Here is a 25,954-nt window from a genome sequence, read left to right as displayed (position 1 = left end):
TGAAGATAATGTTAAATTGTCAAATAAGGTGATGATTAATTAGTCATACATTGATAAGAGGGGGAAATTATTTCAATCATGTCCTGATTTTTACAATAGTGGTATGTTATGGAGTGAGTTGAGAAATCTAGGTTTCAGAGCCAAGGCCTTACCTCTGAGAGAATGGAGCTCTTGAATGTTTCACATGTTAACACCCCTTATTGGCTAGTTGTTAGATCAACATTTGGACTCTGCCAAAGCACATATTTACCTACATATCTAATTATCTAAAAGATGCCCGTTAGCCTAGACCACAACATACATCTGTGGTAAGAAAATTGTTTGACTAACTGACTTTTCTGTCAGGTTCAGGTGAAATATGGTTATACCTGATCCAGTATATGTAGTAACCATGTGAACTTTGCCAAGCTTAAGATATTATATAAAAATTGTATGTGATGGCCATTTAAAAATAAATTAGGTTATAGTTTGTGATAACTAAGCATTTCAAAAATTATTTCTTAATGGTTTTATAACATTTACAATTTAATATTTTACTAAAAATAATTTTTATAGGTGTCATAGAAATTTCTTTAAAAGAATCAAGTATTAGAGATTCATAGTGGATAACATAAAAGTTCTTCATTAACACACTGTTTCATAAATTACGTGGAATTATTATAACTTGGTTTATAGTGTGTCTCTCCACAGAATTTATTATATTTTAGTAAAGCAACACATTTGCTTAGGGAAACATATTCCTTTGGTCATTCCCTATAAAAACAAAACTTAGATAAGTGCAATTCAAGCAGCACATATGAAATTTCATCTTCATTATCATGCAAATATAGCAACAGTATAACATCTCCCAAGATGTCATTTGACTATTAGGATCTTTAGAAAATGACCTCTCAAAGCCACAAAGCTAATATTCCTCAAGAAAGCTATATAATGCCTAAAAATTGTCTATCTTATTCTATATGAATAATGAATGTAATAGGACAGTCCATTATTAAAATGACAAAAGAATATGTTAACCTATTTGTACATGGGATTTTTATCTGAGCTTTGTATCTATGGCAAATTCTAACTATTCTGTAGTACTAGTAAAGGAATATGTAAATATATGTCCCAAAATTCTATAATAAATTTTATAATACTTAGAAAACTATTTTCTGTGATTTCACTACATATATAATAAGATCCATGCACACTGATATTGTCAAATATTGCATTGCAAGCATCAATATTATATATTCAAATTTTATGCAGATAGTATATATATTTTATGTATGTATTGTAGTATATGTATTGTATGTACATTTGCCACACTATGTGCAACTTTTTTTATACACTAGTCAAATTTGCATGTTTGAATGAGTGAACATACAATATAGGCATGTGCTAAATATAAAATAAAAGTGAGGAATAGGAGCTGTTTTACTTCTGAAGTAAAAGAAGAGTCTCTATGTCTCTCAGCAACCCATGATCAAACAATTAATTCATATGCAGAAAAGTGCTGTTGCTTAGCTATGTGGGAGAACTATTGACTGCACGCAAGCAACAGGAACACACCACTGTATGGTACTACAGGAGATTCATTGAAAACCCTTATAGTATTGAAGTAAAACACAAAACACAAATGATCGTAGGCAATTAAAATGAAGAAAAATGATATAATCTCTTATTTGAGATTACCATACTTTCTGGCATATGAATGTCATTATCTCTTTCTGGGTGAAAAAAAAGTTACATCACATGATTAGCATCCTGTATTTAAGCAAGCTGGCTGTATTAAGGGAATAGAATAGACCTATGTAGGTACTAATGTAACTGCCACATTATGTAGTGTTTTTGTTACCCCATAGGTACTGCATATCAAGATTTCCCAGTAACATATATGCAGAACCCAGTGATGCCCTTAAGATGGTACTGGGATACTTGCTGTTGTGTTGAAATAAATGTTTTAAGTAGACTTATTGGTAATTGGTTGATTGTTGGGGGATTCTTGACATCTGAGGACGCGAGGCCTTTTACTGAAAAGGTCTGAATATCCTAGAGCTGTGAAATAAATGGTAAGAAACATATTTGTCAATTGTCCTATGAAGAATATAACCTTTTCTACACATTTAGTGGAGAAATAAAGTATTGCAAAAAAATCTGGTATTTTTCCAGCTGTTGGATATTGTTGTTTAAGTAAATGAGGAAAGAATGTTACACCAACTTTATTTTTCTCTTCCTTTTTTAAGTAACAAAACACAGGATTTCTATATTGGAAAAATGACAAGGAGGGTCTGAAAACATTCTCTTCTATGTCACTATAACAGTTTGGTTTTGTTAGTGTGATAGTGCAGTAACTGACGGTTGTGGATTATTTTAGTATGGGGATCTTTGTGAAGTCCAGATGTTGACAATATGGCTGATACTGTATTGCAATAAAAAATAGTTTTCAGTGCCTCTCTCCCACATAGCCATTTATGTCCATCTGTGCATAACTTGAAGTTTTATTTAGGTATCGTATGTACTATCTGCTCCTTGACTCAGTCTTTTGAAGAGATTACTGACAGAATTGCATTACATGTGGGATATTCTAGTGTGTTTTTGTTTTTTAAAAGTGCACGATTTGGCATTATATTTAACATGATTTTATATTTTGTTTACAATTGCTTTATATCTTTTACCTAAAAATAGATAAATACAATTGTATAAAGTTGCCAAGAACTCGCTAGACTGTTGTAATTTGTAATATAGTCATAATATTTCTACAGTGATTTAAATGAACAGATACAGCATCATTGCCTCTGTCCTGAAGTGTTAATTTTTTCTGGACAGTTTGGGTTATGGTACATATGTGTATGTACAGCACCTAGCACAGTAGGTTCTGAGTTTGGTTGGGGCCTCTAGGCACCTACTGTGATAAAAATAATGATGATAATAATACATAAGTAATGAAGACAAACCCATCATGATTCTCCCAGGCTGCAAAGCCAAGAATGCACTACCTTCTCTTTACCTCTTCATAAATAAATAAATATATATTTTCACAGGTAGAGGCTAAATAATTACCTTCTTTTTATTAAAATAAAAACAATACCATGGGGAGTAGCATTGCCTTGGACTGCATTTCTTATGGTCTTTTGCACATACCACACACAGTTTTATATTATTGATACATTTTGTTACGTGCAGTCCAAGTGAAGTTTCTTCCAGTTTAATTGTTGTGAGGAAAGTGTCATCTAAAAAATAAAAACAATTCAAGATTTACTTCACTTATAACTATATTTGGTAGGTTTGCATAAATCTGTGGAAACGCTGAGAGTATATGTGCATATATGTGTAAATATTCAAGTTAAACTTATGTATATAATGCACATTCCTTAAGATACCTTATTTTGAAAATTCCTTATTTTCATTCCTCTCTTTCTTTTTCATAAACATTAAAGTAACATTCAGCATTTTTAAAATAAGTCATAATTGATAAATAAGTAGGAGCTGCATTACATAGGAAATATCTGATACATTCTGGAAATCAAATAAATATGTCCATACTTTGCAATTTACCACCCTCTATGTCTACCTGTCTATAGGCAGGCATGTACTTGAACATGTCACATATTACATGTATAAAATTCTTAATAGGTTTTAGCACAGTAATTTCTATAGCATCAAAGACCTATTGATGCTGATAATGTAGGAGGTATGTTTCAGTCCTTCCTTATTTTCCCCTGACCTCTTACATACTGACACACTCCCCTTCAATCACTCCATTTCCACCCAGCTGCATCCCAGGTGAAACTTCATGCTCATGCCTGTCAGCAGCAAGCACACGCTACCCATTTTTTTTCAATGTAATGTGGAATACGGTCTCATCTCTTTAACCAAGAAAAACACACGGCAGGAACACACTTAAAATAAGAAACATACCGAAGGTTATAAAATAAGCTCAATTTTGGTTTTAACTCTCCTTGTAATAGAGGGATAATGAGTAATCCTGAGGTGCTTTCAGACTTTAGGACTTAGGTCATGCTTTTCTCCTGCTGTTGTCGTTAAAACAAACACACTCTCATACAGACAGGGATCATGCAAGCCTTTATACCTGTTTCTAGAACTATTGAATGAGCATTATATAAAATGAACTTAAGATAAACACTACATCTCTTTCTCAACCAAAACAATGTTCAGATTGTTCAGAGTTACTTTACTGTTCAAAAATGACTCTATCAACAAATCCAGTATAATCTGTATAACGTTTTCTACTGCAAGTTGCTTGCCATAAAAGTACTTAATACCTGGAGCCAGACAGTGGAACATCTCTTCTAATATTAAAGTAGCAGCTAATGTCTATGAATCTGAGCTAGAATGAAAAAGAGAGGTCTCCTTATGGCCATAACACATAACTGTGATCTCACCTCTGCTCCATCCAAACAAGTGTGTGTCAAGTTGAACTGCTTTGGGGGTTTAAGATGAGCTCTCCAGAGGATAGTACCATGACTCATATGAAAAATATTTGACTAATTTTCATTGTTTAGTATATGAAATATATAAACATTGGATATAACAAAATCTGCAATAAAATACGCTTCATATGTTTCAGTCGCTGAACTATAGTGACATACTAAGTTATTGGTAAATTTAATTATTAAAACTAATTTTCCATCTTTTTTTAAAAAAACATTCTCAATGACTACATAGTCTATCTAAGCTTAAATTTATAAATGTATATTTGCGATTTAGAGATTTTAATGAATCTTAAGCAATTAAGGTTTCATCCACAATTGTACCCTAATAGTTATTGTAAGGTGTCTAAATAAGTATCTCCTGTCATTCTGAGCATTGCATTTCTAGTAATTTGTCTCCTAAACTAATGCATTTTGTGCCTTCTTCACTTTAAACGTGAATCAATTTATAATGCACATTGTAATCTTTTCATAAAAGCCTAATTATGTACATTGCTTTTTAAAATGCAAGGATGAGAGTAAATGTCTATTAATGCTTTACATGGAAAAACATAATACAAACATTTTGTGATCTGAATTCATTTAAAAATAGTCACTTGCACTTTTTATGCAAATAAAATTGGGCAGTCTTGTCAGGCTTTATATGAATTTGTTTTACATTAATAGAAAGAATAGTTTATTTGACATCTTATATATGTCTTTTATAGTGTTCAAGGCTTTTTCCTTCCACCTGTAACTGGTGTCGTCTCATATCATTCTTTTATATCTTTTGTCTTTGTTTTCCTTATTTTATTTTATTATCTCTTGCTTGTGTTTCATGGCAGAACCAAATGCTAATGAACTTATGATGTATACCATAATTCACAAGATGGGTAGACAACTTCTCTCTTTCGTCAAGACTCCTTGGAGTGAAATGAAAAAGAAATTAAAGTACCTTATTACAAAAAAACTGAGGATCATCCCTTCCTAATTCAAATTCAGTAAAATATGTGCTGAATTTTTGTGAAACTTTGGTCTTTGGAGATACATTTTTGAGACAGTGTGTTTTAACTTCTTCTTTCAGTATCAAAAGATTGAGGTAATTTACTGGAAGGCATAGAAGTTATATTATAAAATTGTTGATATTGGACCCTAATAAGCTCTAAATAGTGTTAATCTCCAATTAACAAAAAAAGGAAAAAATGTCAAAACACTCATTACAGGTTTAATTATAATTTCTGATTGATTCAAAACCTTCTGACTTTTCTGGCCATTCCAATTTAGTCATTCAGTCCAGGCTGCCTGTATTGTGTATTCAGCAGTTCCTATTAGACATCTTCACAGTGAGTGATTCTGCTGGGCTTTCTGACACCCGCTTTCATGCATGGCCTGCTATTCTGTGTGGAAATGTTTTTCTGAGCTGCCTGGAACACTAAAGACATCTTGGCCATGTCAGATTGTGTATATATAATATGTATATATACTCTCTGTGTGCATATTTGTATATAATTTAGTAAATATATGTATGCATATAGTGGACTGTGTGTGTATAGTTGTGTATATATTAATATAGTGTGCATGTGTATATATGTATGTGTGTATACACTCTCATAATGATACGCCTGCTCAGACACAAATGTATTTATAGATTTTCCTTTATATAAGATCCCCCATGAATGTTGCTTACTTCCCTTCAGATTTTTGTCTGTTGTTATTGACACTAGGGGGCACTGCTTATCCTCCGTTGTAGCTTTCTTTTGGGACAGTGAGTAAAACTCAGCTGATTTCTGTAATCTTACTTTAATTAACAATGGAATTCTTATTAAGAAATTCTAGGCTGTTTAATTCATGTGTTATTTTGTTTTTAATCTAATGTCTACATGCTGTGTTAATACAATGGGTGAAGTCATTTGCACTTACAAACAAATACAGAATCCCATACAGTAATATTTTATTTATTTATTTATTTTAGTTTGAAATGTCGATCTTGGCAAAGCCAGAAGGCTAAGTTTGTCCTGTGATGAGGTTTAGATCCCTTGCCAGCTGTGCTTCTAGCCAGCAAGTGTGATGAACAGCTTTAGAAAGAAAGTGAGAGAAAGCATTGAAGAGTTAGTGTGATTCATTTGAACAAAGGTCAAGAGAAAGATAAGCAGAGGACAAGAACAGGAAGTTAAAAATTATATCTTCAGTAATGAAAGTATCCGTCAATTACATTATCCTAAAAGGATTTGTTCACTGATTACTGTGTAATTATTGTTTAGCAAATCACAGAATTATGGGTAAACAATAACCACTTACAAATGTCAGAAAATTAATATCAATATGAACCATTGGCTCAAAATAATAATGCCCAGGTTAGATCATATCAGACACAATTTCATATTAGTTAGTTTGTAAGATATGTATTAAGAAACCACTTTAATAGTACTTTAAATTATTAGCTGAATTTATGGGAATTGATATGTTAAATGGCAAACAAATAAAACAGATCAAATTTTGCACACACAGGCTAAATTAGAAATATACTTGTTTAGTCCACAATTTTTAAAAAATTTTAATGTGATTTTTAATGACTGATCCTTATATAGTACTAATATATACTTTTAAGTATTACAGTATTATCAGACTGCATATATTATTTTATGAAAAATCCTATAAGAAGTTCTTGCAGTGTTCTGAGAGGACAATACTACAAGTTGTTTTTAATATGTAGCTTTTCTAATTATTACCACATAATATAATAGTCATGAACAGTTTGAATTCCTACCTATTCTTTAGTAATAGATCTGTCATTTCAGAAGAACAGGCATCACCTAGTTATGCTTTATCAGTTCATAAGCACTGATTAATCAATATGAGGCAGATTTTGTTATAGTCAACATTTTATGGTTTTCTTGGTGGTACTAACTGTCTACAAGCCATCAGATGCCAGCAATGTTATAATAGGTTTTTTCTCTCCTAGCAGGATGTTGCTTTTGGCTATAAAAAGTTAATTTCAGATCCTGATATACTCGCATTAATTTTTGAGACATTTGTTGGGTGTAGTATAGCAAAGAATAACATGAACATCACACCACTGTGCTGTAGCTAATTGTTTATTACCTCAAGCCAAAGGGAAGCAGTGTTAATGTGCACACCACAGTGTCTGTAGAAAAGTAGGAAACTGACAGAAAAGGTCTTAGAGATTTCTTCCTGAAGGTCTTGAGAAGAGGCCCACGGAGGAAAAGGAGAAACAATAGCATCCTCATGGCATAGTGGATAATTTTCAGCACTTTTTGGATTTTGGCACATTTGGGAGAACATCTTAGTACATTAAGATAATATTTTATTACCAGACTACAAGATCCGCCAACAGTTGTGCCTCAGAATAGGAAAACTCATTTTAATGTCTACTTTAAAAAAAATACAGTATGATATGAAAAACAAATGATTAAAATGCCTACCAGCTGTTATGTACACAATAGTTCAATAATATATTTGTACACTTTGGAATATTTGCTGACAGAGGTGCATGTTTTCTCTTGGTTTGCTAGTAAGTGATCTGTTGACTCTACAGCTATGTAAAAACATCTCATCAGTACCTATTATAATCAGCTAGAATTTTACTATAAATCATCAGAAAAAGCATTGTGATACACTTTTATACCAATACATTTATTTTGAAATTAATAGAGAAAAATAATACAGAGTCTGTGCTTGAGATGGTCTAATAAGCGTGCCCATGAGACATTCCTTTTTAAGTACTAAATGAAAGCTTTTGCATTGCTAACAGGCTACAAAAGTTGCTTAGGTAATAAGACTCTCTTTCTCTTATCAGTAAAAATGAAAGAGAGAGGGATGGTATGGCTCAAGGGATTGATAATCAGATTACAAAGTCTTTCACTTCTAGGTCACTGGTTCAAATCTGCCCCCTGTTTAGTAGTGACCAAAAGCTGTTACCAGCTGATGGCTTCTCAGTGGTCTTTATGAAATAAATTAGTGGAGTCAGTCCTATGGCCAGTGAAAATCACATTTAGCACCCATGCAGGCAGTCTCAATTGAGAATATTTCTATAAGTGAGACCAAACTACCTGCTAACGAATAGAAAGGGTCCCTTCAGAAAATGGTTTTAAGTACATTAGTGGAGCAATATGAGTGAGGCTTGCACTGTCACTGCCCATGCTACATCTGGTTTGACTAAGGTTAAATACAAGAATTTATTCTCTAATTCTGTCAATTACACTTTTCACTAGCATGACTATATGTTGTCAGCTTTCTTATGTATTGCACTGGTGAGTTTTAATTTTATTTGAACTGTATCATTCTAAATTACTTCAGCATTGATTAACTTAGCTAATATAACATTTTTTAAATTGCAGCAGCTTAAAAGTCCAAATAAAATTATTGCTTATTTAGTCTGAGAAGAAATATAATGTATTAGCAAATTTATTTTGGCTAATACATGAAATACTTTTTATTAATGATTTTGATGCTGTATTAATGATGTGGAAGATATGAGACTGTGGTACAGCACAGACTCCCATTCTCTACATGAACTCTGTAGTTGAAACATGTCCAGAGAAATGTTGGAAAAGTTCAAATAAGGAGAAATACTGAAAAACAAAGTGGCACAAAGTACATGTCCATATATATATATAGAATTTTCACTCAGAGAGCTTATACTATATATATAGTATATAGAAAAAGAAAGGGGAAAAAATTCACAATGTATTAAAAACTATAAATACAGGAATATGGTCTACAGGGTAAAATTGACAACAGTATTTTTTTAAAAGTAATATATCTTGTTTTTATATTGATTATCTTGCCACACTGATTCCTTTAATGCACTTCATGACATATATACAAGGTAAGTGACATTTTATTTACTGCTTTCTTTCTGTAAACTTATAAACACACATGAAACAAACATTTTTGGCAATAATTTAGCAGTTTTACTACTTGTGCTGGTGTGCATCTATTTTGCACAGGTCATCCTGAATTTTTATAATATCAAGTATTATATATAGTATAAGCTCTCTGAGTGTAAATTTTCCAGTGCCATCTTTTATCAGTGTTATCATCAGATGTCAAAATGATCGGTTTAAAGATTCTGCCCTTCTTGTCACTGATTTGAAGTGTTATGTTTTCCATTAGGATGGGTAGAACTAGAGGATGCTCACTGTAAAGTGAATATTGTTTCTGGTTCATTAATATATGAACCTGAAACTATAGCTAGCTAATATGTGTAATTTGTACATTTATGTGGAAATAGTTTTTACATTTTATCGCTATATAGCTATCTAAATATAAATATACACACAGTCATACATTCAACTATGACATGTTAAAATGATTTTTTTCAAAATTAAATGAAGAAGAAACCCTAATAACGTTTCTTCTGATGTGACAGATAAGCTGTATATGTATTACTGTAGTTATTCTGATACACAGGACAGAGCTAGAGATTTCATCGATCTCAAATGAAGATTCTAGGTCTCCATAGATTAAACAAGTCATGTCAACAAGCTCTTTTTTTGCACAAACTTTCCCCAGAACTGAAGTGATGTAACTACCTCTTCTGCTTTACTGATGCCACAGCCTGCTGGGAGAACAAAGTATGTGAATCTGCAGTATGGAAAAACAATAGGTTATAGCCTTTATTAAAACACCTCACCAAACATTCCAAATGTAAGTGTCCAGCAAATAGTACCTGCAATTCTGAAACAGACCTTAATGGTCACAAACTGCATTTCTGAACTAATCTGTAAGGCTATGACCCATACTTTCGTCAAATTCCTTCTCAAGACCCATTTTCCTGTGGTGCAAGAAATAAGCTAAGTAATGAAGTCTAGGTTGAGTGGCAGATGAGGATAGCTGATATTTATCAATTTATATAGGAAATAAAACCTTCAAATTATTGGGAACCATCTAGTTGCACACATAGCTAGCCAGGTAACTTCGTGATCTTATTATCTCTTTCCCCCCCTTCTCTTCTACTATTTGTTACACTCACTTGTGTTTTGTTTCTAGTTAGACTGTAAGCAGTTCAGGCTAAGGATCATGTTTTCCTGTGTGTCTGTATAGTTCCTAGCAGAATGGGGATCTTGACTGGGGCTTTTGAGCAGTGCCAGAAGGATTTTATAAATAACAATAATCTCAGAGGCCATTTTAATACAACCAGATGTGCACAGATACCCTAGTGCTCCTGCAAGGGGAAATCTTTTACCTGTACATGGCCCCTCTGTCCATCTTAGAGAATGATAAGTCACCATCCTTGCCCACCTTTTCCTTTGATGTTCAAGTCTGCATCGACATTAAGAAGTGAGGAAAATGGAAGGGGATTCACCACATGGAATGACCACCACTAGAAACAAAAGAACCTAAGATTAGCAGTACAGGTGAAAAGAGTGAGAGTTGACTGCCAGTTTCATAAAGTTGTTCCAGCCAAGATGAAGGTTTATAAACCCAAGCCAGGCATTTTAAAAGTTCACTCATAGGTTACAGGAAGAAAAAAACAAAAATCCTAAACATTTACGGCACAGCTGTTGTTAAGTTCATGAAAGCTTCCTTTCAAGTCTGGTGTGAAACTTTACTCTTTTTCCACAGGGGAACCTGATTTTATTCCAACAGTTACCTCAGCCTTCTCTATTTTGAGGCCACACCAAAAGAGCTCTAGGAATAGGCAAGCTCACTTGTGTTCTCTGGCAATATTGAGAAGACTAAGGGTTTGTCTATACACAGTTTTTGTACAAATTTAATGCATCGGTTTAGAAGCTGATGTTAAATTGATGCAACCCCCTGTGGATGCAAGTATACTGGTATAAAGGTACTTATCTTGATTTTTCAGTTTGCATGCTGAACTGAAAAATAAAAATAAATTCATTTAGTTTTGGATCAAACAAATAACTTTGTTTGACCCAAAATGTTTTTTTTTTCATTGCAGGTCATTTTCACCTGTGTTTCACTCTTTTTAAAATTCAGCTAATTATCTACATAAATGCTGTTTCTAAACAAAAAGTCAAACCAAAACTTTTTGAAATGGTCAAAAGAAAATATTTGGAAATGAAATTGTGCCTATTTAACTACATCAGTTTCCACACCAATATAGTTAAATCAATGTAAACTAGGTGTAGACCATCCCTAAGGCCTCTAAATGTAACCCAGATATTTATGTATATAAAGGGAGTTTTTTCAAGAATTTGTCCCTCAAGTGGGACTAGCTCAAATATCAGAGTGCACTTTGCAAGGAAGACATACTCCAGGTTAAGGTCCTCCCCATTATGAAAGGTGGAGAATGGAGTTGCCAAAAGCAACAAAAGATACTGGAGTGACATACTCACATTGTAATCTTTGCCTTGTGATATAATATAATCACATATTATGCATAATATAATCACATTGACATAAGGTATATCACTAAAAGTAGCAATACAGACAAATATAAGAGGGATATTGGGGAGCTAGCAGAAGTATGTGACTGATGTCCGTAACCTTCACTCTACCCTGAAAAGCTAGAAACAAATTGAATTGCAGTGGTGGCGGTGAAATAAAGAACCCTAGAGAGCCTGTTGTGATCAACTTTGATGGTGTGATGAGACTTTAGGCAAAAAGAAACTGGTAAAAATCAGTTGCCATTTGGATCAGAGTATTTCTTGTGGAATTTAGGAGCAGTGAGTCACTTGGAGTACCTGGCCAGTGATTGGTAATATGTTTTGAAAGTAAACACCAAGGATTGCTGGTGCTGCCTGTGACCTAACTGTAAGGCTAGTATGTATTTTTTTATTAACTCTAAATTTTTACAAAGAGCATAAAAGAAAGCCTATCTGTCAGGTTAGTTTCTTTAAGTGCCAATTGTCTGCTCAGTTCTGTACAAGGCACAAATGAAGACATGGTCCTATTTCAAAGAACTTACAATTTAGGAGACAGATAACACAATCAAACATGAAATGCAGCAAGAGATCCAGAGACAGGCTCCATTTTACAGCATATTTTTAATATCATGGGATGTGAAATAATTTTTACTGACATGGGTTAGAATTTGTGGACTTCACAATTTATTTTTGAGTAAGGATTTGAAAATTGACAAGGGTGGGTTCTTCACACACAGCAATAGGACGTGTGGCCTTCAGCATGCTCATTTTTAAAGCTTTGGAGACCACAGGTGGGAAGACTAGGAGGCATCACTTGGAGTTTAGTGCAAAGACCTAAGGTGGAGTATGATCCAGAATCTGAAGACTTATTTCTTCTGTTCCTAACAACACCAGCGTAAATGAACAGCAACATTTTTATATGTCAGAAATATCGGTCGTGTGTGTGCACACTATGGTGAGAGAGATAATTAGACCATGCAAGTAAATTATGCTAAACTCACTCTAATGAAACTGTATATGATAAATAAGAAGCTTTCAGAAAGTTCACTGATACTTTTATAAAGGCACTCATTGCCATAGAATTTAGGCACCATAAATAATATCGAAAAGCCAACATTAATGTGAACAAATCATACTCTTCTTTCCTTTGTGGATTTTCTGCTATCCAACAGGATTTCTATTGACAGACCATGTATGCACATGCCATAAATACTCAAGTCTGATTTGTGGTAGTTGATCACTGCCTTGTATTCTGGGCTATGCACAGATGTACTGTGCTTCCTCGAAGCAGCACCAAAACAGTGCATCCCAAGCTCTCTCATGTTCTACTGTGCTGCCTCTTAGGAGGGCAAAGTGTGTGTTCCCTCAACAGCAAAATTGTAGCCACAGTTATTTAGGCCTGAAAGTTTACAGGCACAGAGCATTAGGCTGGATTTTAAAAATTAGGCCTATATTGTACATTGAGCTGGAAGATCTTTATTTTAACCTAAGCATTTCCATTTCTAGTTCAAATACTCTTTACACTGCTTCATAAACACCATTCTATATATGAAAGAGCTTCTTCATAACAGCCGCGTCCTAATTTTACCTTTCTTTCCCCCATCTCACAAAAGGTGTGAGCCATTTTCTGCATGGTCAGTTATTGTTTATCAAACTTCCTTCTCTGGTTTACTATGGTCTCTTTTTCAAACTTCCAGTCTCTAGGTCATTTGCTAGGTGTGTGTTTGTTTTATTTTGTTTTGTTTTTTTAGCACACAGACACCACAGGCTTTTTTGTTGAGGGAGCATGCACATAGCAGCACAATTTAAGCAGGAACAGGAAAGGAAGTTATTACTGCTCTCTTCTGGCTGCCTGTAATAATAAATCATAATTTGCCATTGCCTAACCAGTGACTACAGAGTTATCTTCATGAGTTTGTGTGACCCCAAAAGTGTCAGTTTACATACCCTCTCCCTTAGTGATCTTGCTTGTGGAGAGACTTTTCCTTCCTGAAGTTAGTCAAAGGTTGCAAGAATTGAAGTTGAAGCTTCAAAGTACAGGAAAAGTGAATGTTGTCTTATCCTATTGCTATAGTGGAAATCCAGCTGGTAGTGTTTAAATAACCAGGGTGTTAGACTTCATGTCCATCAGTGAGGTGCTCTGCATAACACCCAGCTTTGCTCTTTGCTTTTAAACTCCATACCTTTAGAGAAATAATGTGTGCATGTATATTTGTGTGAATATATGATAATATAGAACTAAATCCTTAAATAATTATTCGGGCCTTACTTAACCAAAATTTTTACTGAAAACTGAATGAGAACTTCAGGATTTGCCATACTGATGGTTATCGCTATGCACATACTCTATATGTTGTGTATGTGAGAGAGAGTATGAAAGAAAACTCATGGAAACAGAACACTGAATTGATATGTACATGAAGAGAGTATTAGAGTTGATTACAAAAACAGAAGAAGTAAAAATTTCACAAATACCCCTTTGGATATTGTAGACATGGAAGTAACATTTTATCACTTTGGAAATTTAAAACATAATAAAACTTACTGTTTTACCTGGTTTTATTTCAAATCATTTTCACTATTGTGGTCATTTTTAAACTGGGCTCTGGATTTCAAGTTCTGAATTTATCCATATGAGAGAGACTTTCATAACTCACTTGAGGCTTTGTCTCTCATTAGCTATGGGCCATTTTCTTAGTGATGGTTAAAAAAATATTCCCCTTTCAACCTACATTCCCCTTTCAACCCTTGTGTATTAGTTCTTTCATTCTCACAAATTTGTTATATATATTTATTTGTGTACAGTAGCTTTAGATCACATAAAATACAACAGAGTAATGTTATATCTATTTTAGCCTTATTCTATAAAAATCAAAAAACTGCATATTCTGGATTCAGGTTGCTTCTTTTGCTATATTGCCAACTCTTGCAATTTTATTGTGAGTAGTGATTTTAGTTGTTTTTTATCTGTCTCTTGAAAACATGATGAAATACTGCCAACTCACAAATTTTCCCTTATTCAAAATTGACACTATTCCTATTTTTGTCAGTGAAGCTAAAGCCAGCAAGATGGCTGCCGTTTCCTTACAGTCACGTGGAAGTTAGGCTGCCCTTAATGAGGGCACTGGGGTGAACAAGAGGCAGATTTAGGGGTTGAAGGAGGATGTGGGGGGGGGGCAATAGGGAGGCTGAGGGGAATGTTGAGGACAGTGATGGATGTGAGAGATGGCGAGAATGGCAACTTTTCCAACCTGGGGGTGGTAGTGGGGAAAGGGTGTCTCCTCTGAGCAGCCAGCAGAAGGCAGTATTGTAGTATTGCCAACTTTTGTGAACTGATGGCCAGTCATTGGAATTTAGAGCCTGTAGGAGGAGCTGTCACAATAGCTGTCACAAGAAGCTCCTCCAATCCCATGACCTTCAGGGCTCAGCAGAGCTGTGTGCAAGAGCCTTGGGGCTAAGGACATAGACCTGCCCTGTCACTGAGTCTTGCCTTCAATGTATGATCCTGTAGCACAGAGGGGGTCCTGGGACAGTGGAAGGTAGCGGAGAGGGGACTCAGGGAAAGGCTGCTGCTGGGTCAAGAGCCTCAGACTCAGCAGCAACATTCCGTGCTTCCTGCTGCCTTGGAACTTCTCCTGTACTTGGGATCTGGGTGGAGGAGAAGCCCTGAAGGCAGTGAGCCAGGGGATGGAGGGAGTCAAGGATGTGGTACATCTGGGTACAGGGAAGAAGAGAACCATAGGGGGCAGCAAGGCAAGGAAGTGGGGGGTCAAGACAGGGATGGCAGTTCCCTTATTTTAGAAGGGAAGAGAGGGAAAGTAGAGTCTCCATCTGAGCAGCAAAGAAGAGGGGTGCATTTTGTGCGTAAAATTACCAAACAGACATAGCCAGAAGTGTAGAGGGGAGTATAAAGACTAAAGAAATAGTTAAACTAGTCCAAACTCCTGTATAAGTACTCTTATTTCTGTTTGAGGGGTTTATTTCTTTTTAGCTTAAACCTCTTCCTAATTGATTTAAGATCAATCAATATAAGCTTGGTTTAAACTGAAATAAAAATGTCCACACATCCTTTGACACTGATTTTAACGGAATGAGTTTAAAATCATATCTTAAATTAAATCGGTGCCAATAGTGTATGTAGATGAGTCCTTAGACTCTGGTCCTTTGGGCATGGTATGGACCCTACTTAAGTCCCTATCTGGACTAGGAAAATAGATAGTGTTTTAAAATGATCATTAACATATTTTAAACACTGTTCAGCACTTAGTGTAGACAAGGTTTTAGCACCTTTGAAAACACATTAGCTGGTCAACCATAGGTTCCCACATATTATCAACTAGAATAGCTAGCACTTTTTAAAAGTTGTTAAACTATATCTACACTAGTTGCAAACTCAGTTTAAAGTTGTGGTATGTAACACGTTTTCAAATGTGGTCTATTTTCCTGTTCTAGACAGGGTTGTAGATCATGGCAAGAAATAGGTTCTTCTCTCTCTCTTCTCTTGTTGTCCCGTCTACCATTCCCTCGGTTTTTTGCTTGACAATGGCTAGTAGAGTTTTCGTAAGTTTGGCCTGCATGTGGATCGGAGGCCTTAAACCTAGTCTCATGGTAATTGGCTTACAAGGTGAATTGACTCACAAAAGATTGTCAGGAGGATTTGGTAGCTCACCCCACGAGAATCTGAAGCTTTCTTCACAGCAGTAGGTGTACTGGTAAGTTCACAGGTCCAAGTCAGTAGGAGAAAGGAGCCAGAAAGGTTGGCAGTCAGAGCCAGGGGAACAAGAAGAATAGGGAAGAATAAGATAAAAAGTTAGCACTGGCAGTGAGCCTGTGCTGTTTACTTAGCTCTCCCAGTGCTTCATTTAGATGTTGAATAGTCTAGTAGACAAGACTGAGACTGGTGGGACACTACATTTGAGAGCTTGGGAGACAAGGAGCAAAAGTTTCTCATTATCTCTCTCTCTCTTTCTCTCTGTTTAGTGTGAATTTCCCCTACTTTTAGATCTTTCTTCCATAATGTGACACTAGACCCTTTGAGCTTTTTTCCTCATTCTCTCAAGCCTCTTCTTAAATCTGAGTGGCTGAACAACTTGCTACTTTACTAGATATGGTATTCAAATACCTACACAGTGCCTTGCAGGCCAGGGGACACTGGAAAATACTATGTGAAGGTACTCTCCCAAGTTCCTTCCACAGCCCAACCTCTATCAACTTGGCACACCAACATGAGACACCACTCAGTAGACTATATACTCGAGACTTTTCAGTACAGTTTTCCCTCTTCTTTCTTTCGTGCTTTCATCAGCAGTGAAATAGTTAAGAGTGTCAAAGAGTTAAAAGCAGCAGAAGTGTGATTCCCAGCACAGGTAGACAATGCACACACTAATTCTGCTTGAGCTAATGTGCTAAAAATAGTAGCGTGGCCATGGTGGTACAGGTGGCAGCTTGGGTTAGCTGGCCAAGTACATTCCAGCCTGACCCCCTGGGTTCAGGTAGCTAGCCTGAGCCACTGCCTGTGCCAGTCTGGCCACACTGCTATTTTTAGTGTGCTAGTTCAAGCAGAGGTAATACACATATGTCCCCCTGAGCTTGGACTCACATCTCCTAGCTGCCATGTAGACATGCCCTGAGACAGACCTTACTATTTTGATTAACCCTCTAGTCACATTTAGTAAGTTTTCTTCAAAGCTATGAGGGATAGAGACTTTTTTAAAAACTGAAAGCTTAGATCTGGCGCATAAGATGGCTGTTACCAGGATAAAGTACCAGTTTGCCAATCCAGTGCTATGCAGCCAATTCAAGTCTCTTCTTCCATGGTTCTGTATGGTTCCCTACCAGATCAGACTCTTTAATGGTAGCCCAGAAAATACCTTCATTGAAAATATTAGCTAGAGGCAAATTATCCATTAAATCATAGAATCATAGGGTTAGAAGGTACCACAGGGGTCATCTAGTCTAACCCACTGCCAAGACGCAGGATTTTTTGTGTCTAAACCATCCAAGACCAATGGCTATCCAGCCTACTTTTGAAAACCTCCAGTGAAGAAGCTTCCACAACCTACTGAGGCAGTCTGTTCCATTGTTCTACCATTCGTATAGTTAGGAAGGTTTTCTTGAGATTTAACCTAAATCTGCTATGCTGTAGTTTGAACCCACTGCCTCATGTCCTGCCCTCTGTGGCAAAAGAGAACAACTTTTCTCCATCTCTTTTGTGGCAGCCTTTCAAGTATCTGAAGACCACTATATATCCCCACTTAATCTCCTCTTTTCTAAACTAAACATATGCAGTTCCTTCAGCCTTTGCTCGTATGGCTTGCATTCCATCCCTTTGATCATCTTTGTCACTCGCTCTGGATCTTTTCCAGTTTCTCTACATTCTTTCTGTACATTGATGACAAAAAATGGACACAATACTCCAGCTGAGACCTAACCAGCACTGAGTAGACAGGTACTATCACATCCTGTGACTTGCATGTTATGCCTCTGTTAATGCAACCTAAAATTGCATTTGCTTTTTTTGCAACAGCGTCACACTGCTGACTCATGGTGATGCTGTGATCCACCACAACTCCCAGATCCTTCTCAGCAGTGCTGCAGCCAAGCCAGTTTTCCTCCATTATATATTTGTTAATTTTGTTTTTCTTCCCGAAATGTAGCACCTTATATTTGTCTTTCCTGAATTTAGTTTTGTTGTCTATAGCCCAGTTCTCCAATTTATCAAGATCCCTCTGAATTTTAGCTTGATCTTCTGAAGTTTTGGCAACCCCCTACCCAGCTTTGTGTCATCTGCTAGCTTGATCATTATGCTCTCTATACCTACATCCAGGTGTTTAATAAAGAAGTTAAATAATACTGGACCCAGAACAGATCCCTGTGGAATTCCAGTTGAGACCTCCCTCCAATCTGACATTATTCCATTAATAGTTACTCTTTGTTTGCAATTATTTAACCAATTATGTATCCACTTAATGGTAGTTCTGTCAAGCCTGCATTTCTCCAGCTAATTTATCAGAATGTCAATAATAATGTATGGCTTTTCTCTCCTCTAGTAGATGCCTTTGGGGTGAGTGTCTTGACTGAGCTCTAGCAGAGAGCAAAATCTCTGTGCCTTCTACTTAGGAAAACTTTATATCTATCAGATTTTAATCAGAGTGCCAACATTTTATCTCATTTATAGGTGACAGGTTTCTAACAGGCTTTCGGAGACCAACGAGGAGCTATTATCAAATCTCGTAGATGGTGACCAATGGCAGGCAGGTTGACAGAAAGATCTGTAGCCTCAGACATCAGATGAAGATGTTAGATGAGTTTGTGAGCTTTCTATACTTTGGATCATGTTTTAGACTGACGGTAGTGGGTCCCATTCCAGAGGACTAGATTGCTCAATTTGTAGTTGCTTTGACGAGGCTCAGTTAGAGACTCTGAGTCAGATTTCCACCAATATGACTGGTATTTCAGTTTGTGTACCCACTACCTGGTTCCTATGGCACTGATAGGAGTGGTCTGTGTTTTAACCTGGTACCCCAAATTGGCCTCAGGTTTGGTAATTGGAGGTGGACTATGGCAGACAATAGTGACTCCACACTTAGAAGCAAGCAAGCCCTGTAGCAAGTTATTCTGTAACACAAATCAGCAAGGAAAGTGTGTTGGGAACTTGATGTTCTTTAGGTTTATTATAGCTCCTCAAAGGCTTTTCTCCTATAAGCCCTGTATTAAAATTGCAGGGACTGAAAGAGGCTGGGTAACTGTTTTATTAAGTTTAAAGTTTTAATAGAGTTGCAGCCTGAGGCCTTTATACCAAAGAATTGTATTGTGAGTTTTATTTGCACCATTCACAAAATAGTACCAGCAATATTTTGTGTATTGCCACAAAAATACTACTTTAATGTCACACTCCTGTAATCACTTAAACCCCTGAAAACAATGAAATTCGCTGGCCAGGTGAACATTTGTTGGTTTATACTTATTGTAATATCCTTAACATTTTTTTGCACCAACCCAGCTAAACCTGCTACTTGATCAAATGGATTGTTTCTCCGGGGAAGAGGAAAGCTCATTCAAATACCAGTCATAACGCAGAAGTTAATCCTGCTCTAGGATGGACTAACTACTTTGCTTTTATGAGTGTGAGTGAAGTGAAGATTTGAAAGAGTCATAGGAAGGGCTTACAGGCATATCCCCTCTCCCAGGTGAGCAACTGGAGTCTTCAGAAATAAGCACGATGTCCCCCCTCTATAAGGAGGGGTCTTCAGAGAAAATTCTCTCAATTGCTCCCTGGCTGTGAATTCTTCTGTCCTTCCCCTGCCCCATTACTTTTACAACCAATTCACAGAGCCCAGCACGTCTACTGAGAATTTGTGCCCATTTGGATGTTCATTGAAACCTGAGGAATACCATATCCATGCATCCGAAGAAGTGGGCTGTAGCCCACGAAAGCTTATGCTCAAATAAATTTGTTAGTCTCTAAGGTGCCACAAGTACTCCATACCGATATTATATCATATCTTAACCAGCAAATGAGGGTGGAAGGCCTAGAGGAAGGAGAGACTTCCCAACCAATTCAATTTTTTTAAAAAAGAGTTTATACTCAGTTCACGAAATGGATGAAATTTTGGACCATTTCTTATTTTGACTGAATCAGTTTGCCCATTCCTAATCAGGAGTGCCCGGAAGGGCTAAGTGTGCCAGAAGCCCCAGAGAGCTCTTATACCAACAGCTGTAGAGGATACATTTTGATTGGTGGATTCCTATAGAAATAGAGACTTATTTTAATAACCTTTCTCAAATTTTTGAATATATGTTGACATAATTAATGCATAGCTGTGATGTTTAATGTCAGCACAATATGTGCCACAGACTGAGAAATGCCAAGTGTTCTGCTCCAGAGGAGCTCCCATCTAGACTCTCTGTTAGATGCCTTTCTGAATCCCTGGACACTGGGACTAATGTATGCTTCCCCCCCAGCCCGATCTCTGTGATATTGATGGTCCTGAGGATTTAGGCAAGATACTGGATCGAGGACCATGATAGTCCTAGCACAGGCCAGCCGATTCTGGAATTCAGATCTGGTAAGCTTCTCAGTGGTAGCTGCTGATCATTTTGCCTGTTCTGCCCAACAGTTTTGCAGCACAGCAGTCAGATGCTATACCAGCTGGCTGACGTTCACCAAAAGAAGCTGTTCAGCTGAAGTTCAGAACTTTCTGCTCCAAAGCAGGAAAGCTTCAGCTAGACTGACTTATAAAGCTTAGCAGAAGAGATTTTATATTTGGTCATCTCAGCACTAGCGCTCTCTCTCTCTCTCTCTTGACAACACTCATTTCAGTGATATTGGACTAGTTACTAGCTCTGAAACAATCTGCACTTTCTGATTGTTCCTTAGGAATATTTGCACATCACCCTCTTTCATATTCAGGGCCACACTGTATTTTCTTACCCTACAGTGGCTAGATTCCTTAAGGGCCTTATTCATGTTTTCCCTCCAATTTTGGAGTCATCTCCCTCTTGGGAACCTCAATATAGTATTAAGGTTGACAGACTCTTCCTTTGTTCCCTGTACCGTCTAACAGTGAAGACTATTTTTTTTTAGTAGCCATTATATCCTCTTGACAAGTAGGGGCGATTCAGACCCTCAGGGTGGGTCCCCCTGATACAGTGATTCATAAGGACAGGATTATTCTCAGGCCTCATCCCAAATTCCTGCTTAAAGTTGTTTCAGAATTCCATGTGAACCAATTTATTCATCTTCCAGTTTTCTTACCCAAACCTCATTCCATCTTGGGGGAAGCTAGACTTCATACACTTGATTTAGTAAGGGCACTGTCATATTACCTTATCAGGACAAAACCATTCAGGAACACACCTAGATTGTTCATAGCCATTGTGAAAGTGAAAGGACCAGTTTCCTCACCAAGATTATCAGAATGGGTCTCTAATTGTATAAGAACATATTATGATCTAGCTAAGTTAGATTTACCTACCCACATAAGAACTCCTTTTCAGTTGCTGAAAAAGTGTGCTCTGTGTTTCTGAAAGCCAAACAGAGTATATTGATAGTACAGTACATTGTTCAAACTGTATAATTTAGGGAAGCTGGGTATGAAGATCTTGTAGGGGCAGTGTGTAGGTATCCTTCCCTTGGAATTGTTTTTAAAGGATAAGTCAGTTGGTGCAATCAGCATTTCCACCACAACAAAGGGAGGGGGGAAATACTGTCCAAAAGTATATTTATGAACTCTAGAGGTAAATCATCTCTTGCAAGGGTTATTTAACAGTATCCAGAGAGGAGGCAAGCTCCATAAGACGTAGTGAAATTTCTGTAGCCTTCCCTTCAGTTTAGTAGCAGAACTTTCACCTGGGAGCTCCCTCCAGCACATCACTGTTGTTAGCCTTTGGCTGTCCCAGAAGGTTTTGGTTCCTGGAACTGATGGATCACCCGCTTAATCTTCAAATAGAACAGTCTGACCCAGGACTTGGTATACCACAGTGACTTTGCTCATGTGGGTCTTTTGACCTGACTCTTGACAGGGTATGTAAGAAGAGCAAGATGGTTTTGGAACAGGTGATTTTTTAGTGTATGAAGAATCAACATCTTCATGTATTTTATAGAATTTGAGCCTATTTGGGGCCTTGTACAATGATAGAAAATCTAATAATTTTAGCTATAACCCTCAGACCATTCATATCTTTCATCAAAACAAGCTGAATGTTTTTATAAAATTCTCCAAGGTATCTTGGACTTTCCTCTGAACCATCTAGTACTGGCCACTATCAGAGATAGGTAAAGAACCACTGGTCTGACCGGGTATGGGAATTTCACTTTGCAGTGATGGTGAATATTTTCCAGCTATCCAGAGTATTATTTTCATTACATTCATTTTAAAATATGCATAAGTGGAAAACATGAAACATGACAATTTAAGATGTGGAAATGCAGCAGTGATTTGGTGGTAATATTAGTAGTGCTCAGTGAAAAGGATGTGCATGTCTACAGTACTCTTTAGAGGAAATAGAAAGAGCAAGACAGTTTGTACAGGATGTTGGCAAACATTGCTTCTGTATCAAAAGTATGGATTTCATGTCTGTTTATGATATGAAAAGTCATGCACAACTCCATTTTAATGGTCTCTCGTCATTTCAGAGAAGTAGTCTATTATGTTGAAAAATAGTTGATTCTATTAACAAAGAAGGGCTGGCTTTAGAGAGAGAAATTGTCCATGTAGCCATTACATGAGAGGAAGTTGGAAAAATAATGACATTTAGTACAACATATACAATGGTGAAAATACTAGATGTGAAATGCAGTTTCTATAACTGTAATTCATTACACTTTCTTTGACCTGTTTTTTACCAATTAGGGTCAGGAGACTAAAAACTTTTGTCTGTTTTTGATATCACTCTTCCTTTGCAGTCCCTTTATCTTGAAGACCAGTGTTGAGTTCTAGAGCATATTTGTCAATTCATGTGTGTTATTTGCAGTTATTATCATTTGATTGTTTTTAGTAATCACATCATTTAGATATGTTATAGGGTCAAATTTTAATGGAGGCAAGTATATTAGCAAACAAAATAATAATGATAGGCTCTGATGATAGTGTGCATGAGAAAGACCACAAAGAATTCTGGGACCATAGTAGGAGCGCAGGGCAGCTAAATTGGATAGAAAAAGAAAAAAACCCCTACAAGTCAAAGTAAGATTGTACATCAGAAAAACTACAGCAATCTACTGAAAATTAGTAGATGATAGTCATGAGTAGCTTACAGTGAACCACGGGTTCCAGCTTCCCTGAAGCACAGAAATAGGAACTTGAAAAAACTTGTAAAAGGTGTCCTCGGGGAATCTTCCATTTTTTCACTGTGATACCTTTCATCCTAGAATTGTCAAGCCACATGGAAAATAATAGGACTGAATAGTTCAGTGAGTTAAAAGTTAGTATTATTTCTTTTATCAAAAAATATTAGGTCTTTCTATATGTCTGGAACTGTTAGGATTTGTATAAACTTCAAAACAAGTGAAGTCAACTTGTATTACTCTCGCTTTTTTAATTTAAAATCATTATCTGTCACTAATCAGACACCATTCAAGTGAAAAAAGAACTTAAAGCCCATATTTTTTAACAGATGATTCAACGAGAGGCAGATGTAAAGAATAAGGTAACTGCTGTGGCGTTGACAGACTCTGTTCACAATGTGTGGCATCAAGAAGCTGGCAAAACTATTCGAGAATGGATGCGAGAGGTGAGAATGGTTTTTAAAAGAGTTGGGGCAGACATTGCTATATATGATTCTACAAACATGTATTTAAATACTGACCTCTTCCATTTCTTTAAGATACACAAGAAAGCATTTTTAAAGAACTGTGTAAACAGCATGCCTACATCTGTCCCTGAAATAATTTCAATTAAAAACATTTTGGGAACTCAGTCACCAGTGAAAACCAATCAAAACTGACTGTAGTTTTCTTTTCTACTATACAGCAAGGTATACACAAATATAAGGCATGTGATCTGGTCACAGAGTAGGGTACTAGCAGGCACTTAGGACTCCTGGATTCTGAATCTGCTTGCTTTGTGGAGCAAGTCCTTTAACCTTTTTGTGCCTCAGTTTATGATCTGTAGAACTCCTGTAAATTTATCCACCTCACACAAGTGTTAAGAGTTTTAATTGTTTATAAAGTACTTTAAAGATCCTTCGGTGAAAGAGCAAACCATTCTTATTACTTTTGTACTATTGGAACTGCTAGTTAATCTGAGGTTAACCTGATATTGGTTTATGGCCAGCAAGCACAACTTTTTTTCTGTGGGTAGAATATAACGGAATACATTTATTAAGTATGGGCTAGCTGCAATTTAAAAAGAGAGAAATAATTTGTAATGTGAGATCAACTAAACTCTTGTTTGTGAATCTGTGTTCCTGATCAAATAAAGGTCATAGTGTTGTCATTGGGAATGTTTTCTGTATTTATCTATTCTTATTTTGAAATGTTAAAACAAGCAATATATAGTGCTAATATAAACTAATGTATTCTGTACTTTTTAATAGGAGTGAGTTTTCCTGTGGATTTAGTGAAACATTGTTTATAGACTGCCTATTCCTAACTTAACCTTATAGTTTTATAGGCCATGACTGATGGGAATAGAGAATCACCTGGGATGCAGTCTGACAGCTCTGACTTAAATGTTAAAAATATAAAGAATACTAACCCCTCTAGGCTCTGTCAGAAAAATCCCCATTTTTTATGGGAAATCAAACCCTTAAAATATATGTTACACAGTAAAACTGAAAATGTTAAGTCCTATCATTTGAATCTGACAACTCATTTTTCTCTGAACATTTAGTGTGAATGAGACAAGTACATTACCTTTAATTTCATTTACAGAAAGTAGATGTTAAAGAATAAGTAACGTGATTAATGGCCTAAAACGTGGATGGAGTGTCATAACTTTACATTAGCATTGGAAATCTCCTATAAAAAGTATTTTTACATATGTGAAGTGTAGGTGAGTGGTAGTAAGACTAGCATATCACCTAGCTATCTCTTACTTAATCAGGTTTAGGGCTACTGGTAGAATGAATAATAATAATTAAAATGTACACCTAATCACTGCCTGTCTGTAGTGCTAATTGCTGTCATTGAAAGAATGAATTGTTTAAAAAGTCATTCTTCATTGAAGCTATCTCTCCTGTATCATTGGTGGCCTATTTTTAGTACCTGTAGAAGTCATGATTTTTGAATTTATTAGGAGCTGTGATGAATGATAAAACAAATCATCCATTTACATATCTTGACACCGCTTTCGAGAATACTTATTTCTTACAGGCAAGTGTCACATTGCACATAAAAGCTGGTTAATTGTGTGCTAATCTTCTGTATTATCTCAAACTCTATGATGTAGTGTTCTAGCAGTAGTTAATATTAATTTTATTTATTTCAAATTAATGTAATACCTAATAAAAATCCTAGTTCTTTTATAATTTCTTACATTTGCATTTTTACATTCAGCTGTTAATTAAAATTAGACATGCAAATTATAAAATTAATCTCTATTTTAAACCTTAAAGCCTGTGTGAAACATGGAAATACTAACATTTTAACCATTTTTACTAAAAAGATAACATTACTGGATAGTGTTTGTTTTCATCGGGTTTTTTTTTTCCACACAGTTCAATAGTTTCATTGATCTACTGTTT

General features: G+C 36.1%; 1 protein-coding gene across 15 annotated transcripts in view; it reads left to right on the top strand.

Moving 5' to 3' along the window:
• The window catches only part of ARB2A (ARB2 cotranscriptional regulator A), a 352,291-nt gene that overhangs the window by 226,220 nt on the left and 100,117 nt on the right, over positions 1-25,954 (top strand). For 12 of the 15 annotated variants that reach the window (XM_042855843.2, XM_042855842.2, XM_042855847.2 and 9 more), the window contains one exon: positions 23,885-24,001. The exons of the other annotated variants lie outside the window; for them this stretch is intronic. In XM_042855843.2, coding sequence (XP_042711777.1) covers positions 23,885-24,001 — 117 coding nt within the window. The remainder of the gene's footprint in view (positions 1-23,884; positions 24,002-25,954) is intronic. 15 annotated transcript variants of the gene reach the window in all.

The sequence above is a fragment of the Chrysemys picta genome, chromosome 6 (assembly GCF_011386835.1).
Source record: "Chrysemys picta bellii isolate R12L10 chromosome 6, ASM1138683v2, whole genome shotgun sequence".
NCBI classification, from domain to species: Eukaryota; Metazoa; Chordata; order Testudines; family Emydidae; genus Chrysemys; species Chrysemys picta.
The sequence above is the reverse complement of the archived record's forward strand: the minus strand, read 5'-3'. Positions and strand labels throughout refer to the sequence as shown.